Source organism: Bacillus rossius, chromosome 14 (assembly GCF_032445375.1).
Source record: "Bacillus rossius redtenbacheri isolate Brsri chromosome 14, Brsri_v3, whole genome shotgun sequence".
In the NCBI taxonomy this organism is placed as follows: Eukaryota; Metazoa; Arthropoda; class Insecta; order Phasmatodea; family Bacillidae; genus Bacillus; species Bacillus rossius.
In genome coordinates, this window is record NC_086341.1 from 43996523 (window position 1) to 44009092 (window position 12570).

General features: G+C 42.3%; 1 protein-coding gene across 7 annotated transcripts in view; it reads right to left on the reverse strand.

Annotated features, from left to right (window-relative positions):
* Positions 1 to 12570, reverse strand: part of LOC134538838 (allantoinase) — a 67800-nt gene that overhangs the window by 24147 nt on the left and 31083 nt on the right. For all 7 annotated transcript variants that reach the window (XM_063380372.1, XM_063380371.1, XM_063380377.1 and 4 more), the window contains exons 5-7: positions 9230 to 9376; positions 8594 to 8639; positions 1517 to 1613 (exon numbers count right to left, since the gene is read on the reverse strand). In XM_063380372.1, coding sequence (XP_063236442.1) covers positions 1517 to 1613; positions 8594 to 8639; positions 9230 to 9376 — 290 coding nt within the window. The remainder of the gene's footprint in view (positions 1 to 1516; positions 1614 to 8593; positions 8640 to 9229; positions 9377 to 12570) is intronic.

The following is a 12570-nucleotide window of genomic DNA, read 5'->3' on the forward strand; positions in this document are numbered from 1 at the left end:
TTTTTCAGTGACATTATCAGGCATCATTCTGTCAGTAGTTTTGGACGAACAACTAGGAACAGAATTATCCTTCCATACTTGAGAACCCGAAGATTCTGGTATGCTGGCTCCTTCAACGACACTAGGCGCTGGTCTGTCAGTTGTTTCGGAAGGCAAGAAATCACTATCCTGAAAGACCTCAGGGTGTATTGGCCATATTCCCGTGGTTTTGAAACCATTGATGGCTGTCGTCATTGTGGCTTCTCGTAGAATAGCACTTCCAAACAAGCTGGCTATCTGATACATTGTGACAACACGCCCTGGGTGGCATCGCAACCAATGGTTACTGCAACTTCATAATATGTGCTGAGTGGCTTCATGAATGTAACGTCCAGTGGCTGGAAACGATGTGTGCAGTGCGGCGGGAAACAGAGGAGGATAACCCCGTTTACTCTTGCTAGATCAATTAGTTCAAGATTTTTTGTTTGTGTAGAATGGCCGTCAAACAGTAATAAAACACGATTATTTTTGGAGGCGTTAGTAAATTGCATAAACCGCTTGAACCACCTTACAAAAATGTCGGACTGCATCCAGCCTGATGGATGACATTCGGCCCAAGTTCCAGGTGCAGACCCATCCAACAGTTCGTCTTTCATTCTCTGTCGAGGAAATATCATCGGTGGCATGTAAACGCCTGGTGCACGGACATAAAGTTCTACAGTTACTGTTTGTCCTCTCTCTGCCGATTTTAGAGCTCCAACTTGTTTTCTTCCTTTCGAAGAGATGATTTTCGATCTTCACTTTGGCACTGATGACACACTTGTTTCATCGCAGTTGTACACTCTGTCTGGAGTAATTTGGTATTGGTCATACAGCTGTCCTAATAGTTAAAAAAATTGGTTTTTACTAGACTATTACAAACGAGCAGGTATGGTTTTTAAACCTATAATATAACTACAACTTATCAAAAGCATTACTCTTGGCATGACAATATTTAGGAGCTTTTAAGGAGCAAGATGGGAGCAATGTTAAGGGGCAAGATGGGGACGTCCCCATCTTGCCTCAACTGTAGCATAATACTTAAAAGAAGTATAATAACTTTACAGCTTTTTTAGTCAGTTCCGCGGTTACAGTATTAAATACCTCAAACACAATGTTATTCAATACAAGCCAAGAAATATAACATTTTAAATCGTGGCTTACCTGTTGGCCTTGCCAAAACCAATTAAAATAAGATCAAAACAGTGAGATACAATAAAATGGCCACCGAACACAACTAAATACTCCAGGCTTACTAAAATCTTGTACGCCGAGCCAGCGTGACTTGCTCTTCGATATTAAATCCTTTCCCGTAAGATGGCAGCACCATGCAGACAAATAAACACCTGCCCCATCTTGCCTCACGACACCATCTTGCCCCCCCTTCCCCTACATATAATCTAAAATAAATTCAATTTGCACAGTATTGAAAGAGATTTAATTTTTTAATGGACGAGCTCGTAGCTCGAGCGGTGCAGTTGTTGCGGCGGTACTGTACCTGTGCTGTCGGCACAATCTCGTCACCAGCTGCACGGCTGCCAGCTCCATGGAGGCGGGTCTAGACTTTAGGAAGGTGCTGTACCGGCGGCCGTCTCCTAAGAGGATACCTTCACGTCAACCAGGGGCGCAACAACAGGTGGGGGGGGGGCAAGGGTATTTTGCCCCCCCCCCCCTCCCCGTCCCTTCTGAAACCTTGAAGTGGTGGCAAATGGGGGCAAAGAAAGTGCTGTTTAATCAATTTTTAGATAATAAAACTGCTTAAATAGCAACATTTTCCACCTTGAAAGACAAATTTTCCCGGGGGAGGACCCCCGGACCCCCCGCTTCAATAGGGGGGATAGATGATTCTTTATAAAAAGGTATATTGCCCCCCCTCCGGAAATTTAGTTGTTGTGCCCCTGGCGTCAACACTTCATGCTCAAACAGTCACCGCGGCAAGATTTCAACCGAGAGAAGTACTTGCATGCCTGTGATGCATCGTCTGCACTTTTTAAACCAACATATCGTGGACTTAGTGGGAAAAGTTGGTAAGTACACTTTTTTGTGAAATGGAGTTAACTTCACAGATTAAGTTGTAAGGGCAACATCTTCGCCAAGAAAAACGTTTGGAAGTCCAAATAATGAATGATTTTGTACGTTTTCTTCTAGCTTCATTTCGGCAAGTCCATTATAACGCTATTCCAGGGAAGCAAAACTTGGTAAGTGAACTAACTAACAGTATTTTTTTCCCAGAAATTTGACTTACCGACTTTTTCCACTAACCCCACGATATCAAGACAAATAAATGAAATTTAAATGTTTTTCAATCTATAATAAAAATAAAATAATTTTTTTTAAAGCAGTCATGAGGACTGCCGACAGAAGTGAATACGTTTTCGCAATTTTTACGAAAAATAATAAATTATCACACAGAAAATTTGTTTTATCACGTTAGTAAAATATCTCCTAAATTACTTTGAAATACGCATTGCATAGTAATTGTATGTATTAAAAAATAAATAATTATGTTTTTAGTTTTTGGGTTATATTGCTACAAAGACTCCGTTCTCTTCGTTATTCAAACTATATATCCATATGAGAATATTAATATATTTTATACTCACTTTTTACTGAACAGCAATCGTATACTTAAGATTTAAAATAAATAAAAATTGAACAAAAACACATTTTGAACACTGCATACACACATTCGATTCAAATATGCACAGCACTGATGTACAGGGACTGAAGACGCGTAGGTACTGGCTGCGCGCGCACCACTGAGCACTGTAAAGGTGGGTTTACGATTGAAAATTAAGAATTAAGACTTAAGACTTAGTCGGATACTTACCATATGACTCTATGTAAACTAGTGGAATGGTTTATGATTGTCGTGTGTGAATTTTGACGGGTCGTGTGCGAACCATATGATGACTTAAGACTTAACAGAAATGGCTATATTTTATATTTTTCGTTAAGACTTAAGGGAAGCGACCAATCACAACAAACCGGAACCTTTCAAACGGAAGTTTATGTCTTATTATTGGACCGAGCGAGGCAGTATTTTGGGTTAGAATTCGTATATTTGTCATTTGTTATCATCATCCATTTCAAAAAATAGATATCCGATTTGTCAATAACCTTTTTTCAAACCTGCTTCTCCGTTTCGAACAATGGCCGACCATGTGTTTTGAGCTGTGATAGGTTAGAATTAACCAGTGGCGTAGCGTGCCATCTCGGCGCCTGGGGCGGGAGACCCATTTTGCCGCCCCCATTATATAGGTGCTTACTTAAAATTAAATTTCACATGCAATGTGGTACCTTTTATTGAAGTTAAAATAGGATGAGCGGTTTTACAAGCGGATTCTACGGGCCTTATGAGCAGCGAAGTCAGAAATAACTTTGTCAAAATCAATATTAGCAGCCAATTCTTGTTCAATCGACAATATAGCCAAGTTTGATAGTCTAGCGGAGCTCATAGTAGATCTGAGGTAATTTTTTATTAGCTTCAACTTCGAAAAACTTCTCTCACAACTTGCAACACTAATCGCCAAAGTCAAATATATACGAATCAAGATGACTATATTTGGAACCGAAATTCCGAGATGTGGTCCATTACCACTTATATGTTCCTCTGATTCAGAACAGGCAACAACAACAAACTGCTAAAGACGCTTCCGCTCCATCTGAAACTCGTCCTTGTCGATGTCTTCTAATACATGGGAAAGATCACACTCGAACTTGCTGTCCAAAAGTTTCGCTGGCAGCAAAAATCCGAACTTGTCCGATATTTCTTAAATTTGCTGGAATCGAGTCGTCATTTCTTGAATGATCTTGTCGAATGATGCGGTAATCTCTCGACGGATTTCCTGTTCGTGAGACAAAGCTGCATCTTCAGAAGATTCATCGCCATGCATGCGTTTTTTCCTGCGAATTCTTCTCGTTTTCAGTTCGATTCCGAGTTTTTCGCAGAGAGTCTTAGCAAAGTCAATTGCTTCTTGCACGAAACGGTCTCTACTTTCCACTAAGAGGGTTTTCAAAGCGCAGAGTTTCTGAGCACACTTATCCACACTTAGTCCTCGTTGCTGCAGGTAAATATGTGCGTCATCTACTTCAGGTAGCACTGCAGCCCAAAAGCCAAGAAAAGTTAGGAAGTTAAATGACTGCATGGCTGTCAGGAGAAGACTGGCTCCCGATCTTGTTTCGGAAGTTTGAGATGAATCTGTTAATTGTTCCAGTACCTCAAGAACTACCTCAAACTTAAATTTTAAGCATCTTGACAGCTACATGTCTAGCGCTCCAGCGCGTTTCAGTGACTCGTTTTAATGCTTGACCTGTGACGGCAACCAAAGCGTTCCATCGAACAGTTGATGCGGAAAAGAAGGCAAACAGCTTCTCCAGAGTTCCAAAAAATGTCACGGAATCCACTGATTCAGAAGCAGCGTGTACCCCAGCCAAGTTTAGTGAGTGGTTTGTGCATGCAACGAATATAGCTTTCGGATTCGGTGCTTTAATCCGGGCTTGAACTCCATTGTGGATCCCTGACATTGTGGCAGCATTGTCATAAGCCTGTCCTCTCAGATTCTGTATGTCCAGTCCGTCTGATGTTATCTTCGCGATTATATCGTTGCTGAGATCTTCTGCATTTTTTCCTTTTGGTTCGAAGAAGTCAATGAAAGATTCTACCACGGCGACTTTTTCTCCTTCGATATGTACGTATCGCAAAACTTGGCTCATTTGGTCATTGTGGGAGATGACTGGTGTGCTGTCGAAGATTACGCAATAATATTTAGCTTCTTGAATACGACGGATGATGGTGGATCGAACTTGCTGTCCCAGTAAGTTTATAAATTCATTCTGGGTTTCTGGAGATAGATACGAAACTGAGACTCTTGCTCCCAGCTTTATCTTTGTCAGGTGTTCCATTAGAAGAGGGTCGTATTTAGCTAGGAGGTGCACTAACTCCAGAAAGTTCCCGCGATTGCCACTATCATCTCCTCGAATGTCTTCTCGATGTCCTCTGAAGGCCAGATTCTGTTTGGCTAAGAAATGGATAATATTCAGCAACCTGTACAGTACATCCCTCCACTTCTTCTCCTCACTTTCGAAAACTTCTTGTTGTTTCTGATCGATGGTTGCTTTACAGTTCAGGCGAACTTCCAACTCCTTCCATTTCAAGAAGCTCTGTTCATGGCCCAGGCTATTTTCATGGTCTCCTATTCTTGGATTTAGCTTCCACCATTTGTTGAATCCTTCTTCAGATGCGAAGTTAGAGCCGGAATTGCCAAACAGCTTGCAAGAAAAACAATACAAGGATTGCTTCAAAGGCGAGTACACCATCCATGATCGGAGAACCTTTTCGCTGTTAGATAATGGTTTGTAGAACCACTCTTTGGTTAGTTTTCGGGTACCGCCTTTCGTTGAAGTCCCTGAGCGAACAACATCGGCAAATTTGGAATCGATGTGCTGTACTGAGTCAGATCCGCGACATACTAGGTCATAGGAGAAGGCCAGCAACCTACATCGTCGAGATTCACATCTTTGATTTCGGCAGAAGCAGAAGGCACGATTTCAATTATGTCTTCTTTGGCAACATTCACTTTTTCTGCAGGCTTATGACTAGATGCTTGAGGTACTTTTAATGAGTCGACTTCGTCTTGACCCTGCTCTGTGGTGGGACCAGAACTACTTCCAACTGCGACGGCAGGTACGTCTTCTTCTTGTACCTGTAAAATAAGTTATGTATTCCCATGAAAATTGGCCGGAGGACACGTTCGAATTTCAAATAAGTATTTTATCTATCACAAAACAAAAGTGGTTTTGGTGACGGCGCGGTTTGCCGGGCTTATAGGAAAATTTACAAACAAAATTGATTTTGTATGGCAGCTACCTTTTTTAGAGTTTCCCGGTAAAAACTGACTGAGTAAGCCATGTTATAGATGTTATTAAAAGATAAAATGACGAGAAATTTGAGGAAAATCGTTGGCGCCATTTTTGAGCTAAATGAAAAATTATGTTTTATTTGTATGACAGGTACCATAAATAATCAAGATATCCAAAAACAAAAAAAAAAATATTCCTAGACTACTATTAGATTTACAAAACATCCCCTATTGAAGTTTTAAATTCAAGTAGCAGGACAAAATTCAGTCGTAAACTTAAAAAGATGTACCTTAACTCAATGTAATTTATGTTAATATACTCCATACTTTTTAAACAATAATCAATGTTCAAACAGCTATTAGAGCAATTTTAAGTGTATTATAAAATAAGATTTAATGTACGAGTGTGACTCCGTACTCGCAGACAAACCTAGGTGAATAGGTTTTGCGAGACTAATGTAAGAAATATTGTAACTTTTGTAAACAATAAATAAATAAATAATAATAATAATAATAATAATAATATAGGAGTTTTACTGTGTCCCGGTTTGCGGAAGTTGTTTGGTTTGCCCTGGGTTAAGGTCAAACTTTACAGTACAATGCGTAGTACTAAATTCAATGAGTGCGAAAGAGAGCCATCGACACGGGCCGACGCGTGAAACAAAAGATTTTGTATGAGTAATTAACATAATAAGGAGTGCCGCTCAACTCGGCTCGCGCGCGCCGGGCGGCGCGGCGTGATGCGATGTTGCCGTTCATATGTAAACAAACAAACGTTATAAAGAGCTCTGTCAGTGAGTTCGCAGTTTTTCTTTTAAATAAATATTGTTACGATTTCCTTGCGGGTTCGTAAGGATAGCCCAATTAATAGATTTTATTCCACACACAGTTTTATTTATTACCACTACTTGTCACTTACAATTAATCTTCTAAATTGGCAGATAATTAATTACAGGTAAAGAAATGTCAATTCCCTAGTCACTCGTTCCACACACCTCGCTGGGCCGCACTTCCGGCGCAACTCTCGGCGCAGCACCCCTCGTGGGTCTCCGCCGCGGGACTCCGTCGCCGCACTCCGCCGCCGTCACACCCTTCGCCGAGATCCCACTCGACGACTCGCTCGCCACTTCACTCGGGACTCCGCCGCGCCCGCGACTCTATCGCCCGAAAACTCCCGACTCTACTGAACTCACTCACTCCCTGCCCTGGAACCTTCGTCCAAGGACTTCGCCACTATATCGCCCGGAAACTCCGCCGCGGGAGGACTCCCACTCAGTCTCTGACTGACTCGAAGGTCGGCCCAACCTCCTTAAATAGCCCTTGGGTTCCCATCCAGAACAATCGGGCATGTCTCCGAGATATCGCGCGACCTTCGCCGTCGAAATGCCCAGAAACGCATCGTGAGTCCTCGAAGGACGCGGTGGCTGCTCTAAGAACGCCGATAAAGGCGTCTGAGTCATTTTATTCCGCAGTGCGGCCTCTTTTAAGTAACTCTATCTGAGGCAGGTGCGCGCTGCGACGGTCAGCATGTCGCGAGATAGTATGACACGAGATACCAGGGAGAGGATGCGGGTGGAAGGGGGCGCAGACAGGCCGAACGAGTGCGGCGATGCCATGCACTGCAGCCAAGCGCGATCGTAACAATATTAAAAAATAGTTGGTGCGCAAAATGTTAGATAAAAATGGAACATTATAGTGTGTCTGACACATGTAATGAATGAATCATAGATCAGATCTCAACCCGCTTCACCGGCGACCCGCCCCCTCCGCCCCACCCACGCTACGCCACTGGAATTAACGTCTTCTATATCAATCATAAACTGGAAAATGTAGTTTTGACTTAATCGTGTGCTCGATGTTAAGTTATAATTCTTAAGGAAATCAATCGTAAACCCAGCTTTATACATGCGAAATTATTTGACTAAACTGCTGATTATATCGACAAGCACAATTTAGTCAACATCGAATGATTCGGCCAATACATCTAGAATCTAGAAAGTTCGGTCTGAAATCCTCACACGTTTAGAATAAATATGAACTTCATTACTTTAAAAAAATCGAACCTCAGAATGATCGTTATTACTTTACTGCCATTCAAGGACATAAACCCAAATATAATATGCATATAAATTATTGTGAAATAAACATAAAAAATACGGTTATTATGTCTGTGGGATATATTTTTTTAAGAGCATTAAAACTCAAAACTGCCTAGGGCCATTTAACGTATTTCTGTAATGGCGACTATAAAAAGAAAGTTTGACTAAGGTGTTTCACTAACATAATATTTTAGTAGGTTTTATTTAAAATATACTTGGAGTGTGCAATGAATTACAATAACATTAAGAAAAAAAATCAAAGCAAAGTGATTTAGTTTTTTAAAAGAATTGTATACATGTTTTCGATGAACTTCATTTATAATAACATATTATTGATATGTTAACTCAATTATTTAAAATGTGGTTTATGTGTTTTTTATTTCTTGGTTGACATCCGTTTCAAGATATTTATTGCACGAGGGATTGAAACAAATCTTTGGACCGCAAAGTAGCTACAGTGGACTGAAAACAGAAGGAAATTTATAATAATATCAATGAAAATCGATTCAAGCAAGTGTGCGTCGACACTTTCTATATTTCATACTCAAAAAAATTAAAGACGATTTCAGAAGAATACAAATGCATTGCATATGTTTATGTTTATTTATTGTTTACCTGTGATTTCGTCCGTCTTCTGGTCACCACATAGCTCTGCATGGAACTAGAAAATTTCAAAAATTATAATATTATTGTCTTTAAGTTCAATAACAACATGAACACTTTCGAATATAGTAAAAACCACCTTATTTACATATGAAGATCGACCCAAGAAAAAATGGCTAAGCAAATTTTATAGCAAACCCACAAACCATAATGTTTTAATGGTAATAAAGATCGCAGGCGTAATAGATTAAATAATATATTAAATTATTTACTTACATATAACTTTCGCAATTCTGATTTAAAATACAAATTTATAAATAATTTATAAATATGAGTTGGTAAAAAGTATCTAACTGTTCTATTAAGGATTTGCGATTGCAAGTTGTTCTTCACACGTAGCATAACAAAACATCGCAGGACAGTCAAAAGTGCAAAACATTGATTGGTACAGCAAACACTGCGGTTTCCGTAACAACGCTTGACTGCACCCATTTGTTCCATGGCGCACACTTTCAAACCCACTGGTCTTTTTTATTTTAAAATTACTACTGCTATAAAAGTCATGTCCTATTTACAACAACAAAAAAGACATAATCTGTAACTAAGACGTGTGAAGTCAAAAAGTAAAATATGAATGTGAGCACTGACCGCCAGTATGGAGCCGGTTCCCTCCAGCTCTACGAGGGCCTCCTCGACTTGGGCGGCATCCACGTGAGGAAACTCGTCCACGCCGCTAGGGCACAGGAAGCACTTGAAGCCCACCACTCCAGCCTTCACCAGTGGCCTTAGCTCCGACTGGACACAAAAACAATGTCCTCCGCACCATAAGCATCTCTGTAGCTGATACTATATGGCATCGGAAGGCCTCCTCGACTTGGTTGGCATCCACGTGAGGAAACTCGTCCACGCCGCTAGGGCACAGGAAGCACTTGAAGCCCACCACTCCAGCCTTCACCAGTGGCCTTAGCTCCGACTGGACACAAAAACAATGTCCTCCGCACCATAAGCATCTCTGTAGCTGATACTATATGGCATCGGAAGGCCTCCTCGACTTGGTTGGCATCCACGTGAGGAAACTCGTCCACGCCGCTAGGGCACAGGAAGCACTTGAAGCCCACCACTCCAGCCTTCACCAGTGGCCTTAGCTCCGACTGGACACAAAAACAATGTCCTCCGCACCATAAGCATCTCTGTAGCTGATACTATATGGTATCGGAAGGCCTCCTCGACTTGGGTGGCATCCACGTGAGGAAACTCGTCCACGCCGCTAGGGCACAGGAAGCACTTGAAGCCCACCACTCCTGCCTTCACCAGTAACCTTAGCTCCGACTAGACACAAAAACAATGTCCTCTGCAAAATAACTATCTCTGTAGCTGATACTATTTGGTATCGGAAGGCCTCCTACACTTGGGTGGCATCCACGTGAGGAAACTCGTCCACGCCGCTAGGGCACAGGAAGCATTGAAGCCCACCACTCCAGCCTTCACCAGTGGCCTTAGCTCCAACTGGACACAAAAACAATGTCCTCCGCACCATAATCATCTCTGTAGCTGATACTATATGGTATCGGAAGGCCTCCTCGACTTGGGTGGCATCCACGTGAGGAAACTTGTCCACGCCGCTAGGGCACAGGAAGCACTTGAAGCCCACCACTCCTGCCTTCAGCAGTGGCCTTAGCTCCGACTAGACACAAAAACAATGTCCTCTGCAAAATAACTATCTCTGTAGCTGATACTATTTGGTATCGGAAGGCCTCCTCCACTTGGGTGGCATCCACATGAGGAAACTCGTCCACGCCGCTAGGGCACAGGAAGCACTTGAAGCCCACCACTCCAGCCTTCACCAGTGGCCTTAGCTCCGACTGGACACAAAAACAATGTCCTCCGCACCATAAGCATCTCTGTAGCTGATACTATATGGCATCGGAAGGCCTCCTCGACTTGGGTGGCATCCACGTGAGGAAACTCGTCCACGCTGCTAGGGCACAGGAAGCACTTGAAGCCCACCACTCCTGCCTTCACCAGTGGCCTTAGCTCCGACTGGACACAAAAACAATGTCCTCCGCACCATAAGCATCTCTGTAGCTGATACTATATGGTATCGGAAGGCCTCCTCGACTTGGGTGGCATCCACGTGAGGAAACTCGTCCACGCCGCTAGGGCACAGGAAGCACTTGAAGCCCACCACTCCAGCCTTCACCAGTGGCCTTAGCTCCGACTGGACACAAAAACAATGTCCTCCGCACCATAAGCATCTCTGTAGCTGATACTATATGGTATCGGAAGGCCTCCTCGACTTGGGTGGCATCCACGTGAGCAAACTTGTCCACGCTGCTAGGGCACAGGAAGCACTTGAAGCCCACCACTCCTGCCTTCACCAGTGGCCTTAGCTCCGACTGGACACAAAAACAATGTCCTCCGCACCATAAGCATCTCTGTAGCTGATACTATATGGTATCGGAAGGCCTCCTAGACTTGGGTGGCATCCACGTGAGGAAACTCGTCCACGCCGCTAGGGCACAGGAAGCACTTGAAGCCCACCACTCCAGCCTTCACCAGTGGCCTTAGCTCCGACTGGACACAAAAACAATGTCCTCCGCACCATAAGCATCTCTGTAGCTGATACTATATGGTATCGGAAGGCCTCCTCGACTTGGGTGCCATCCACGTGAGGAAACTTGTCCACGCCGCTAGGGCAAAGGAAGCACTTGAAGCCCACCACTCCTGCCTTCACCAGTGGCCTTAGCTCCGACTAGACACAAAAACAATGTTCTCCGCACCATAAGCATCTCTGTAGCTGATACTATATGGTATCGGAAGGCCTCCTCGACTTGGGTGGCATCCACGTGAGGAAACTCTTCCACGCTGCTAGGGCACAGGAAGCACTTGAAGCCCACCACTCCAGCCTTCACCAGTGGCCTTAGCTCCGACTAGACACAAAAACAATGTCCTCTGCAAAATAACTTTCTCTGTAGCTGATACTATTTGGTATCGGAAGGCCTCCTCCACTTGGGTGGCATCCACGTGAGGAAACTCGTCCACGCTGCTAGGGCACAGGAAGCACTTGAAGCCCACCACTCCAGCCTTCACCAGTGGCCTTAACTCCGACTGGACACAAAAACAATGTCCTCCGCACCATAAGCATCTCTGTAGCTGATACTATATGGTATCGGAAGGCCTCCTCCATTTTGGTGGCATTTACGTGAGGATACTTAACCACATGTCTAGGGCACAGACAGCATATAAAGCCCACCATCCTGACCTGGGACAATACAAAGCGTAAATGCTCCGATGAGAATCAGAACCAAGTGTTAGTATGAACACTACTGTTTGCAGTGATACAGTAATTATTGTGTCAAATAATTAAAATTAAAATTCAGTTTTTTTAGAATTTTTTTTTTAATTTAGTCACATTCCGTTCTATATCTGCTGATATGCAAGTTAAATTTTTTCTTATTTTGCATTGAAAAAAGTGTACCTATACATTTTGAATATAGTTTAATTCGTTAGTACTATATTTAATAAGTTATGACTTTAATTCTCAGTGTTTTCAGGGTTGACTGAATGTGCGTGGTAGGTGGATTTGCATACTTACAATAATTTTGCCTATAATTTACAAAGAACGCTTTTTAAAAATTCATCTAGGTATCTACATGCATGTTTTGGGTTTACTCAACTTTTAACATGAATATTTTCAAGAAAAATTTTATTTATATCTTCTTAAGTCTTTTTAAAAAAATATTTCTCTCATTTCTGTGCTTACATTGTTTACAACGGATAAGATAAATTGGAAGTTATATCCCACCTTATTTTCTTCGAAGAACCAGTTATCCAGAACTACGAAAAACTCCTTATTTATTTGAAGTAAATTAAACCTTATAGGAAACCATGTCATTGAAGTAATGTACCTTGTCCTAATTTAACCGAATATTATGAAAAGAATTCCGCGACATCTAAACTGAAAATTTAAAGTTTTCTTTTACACCAGC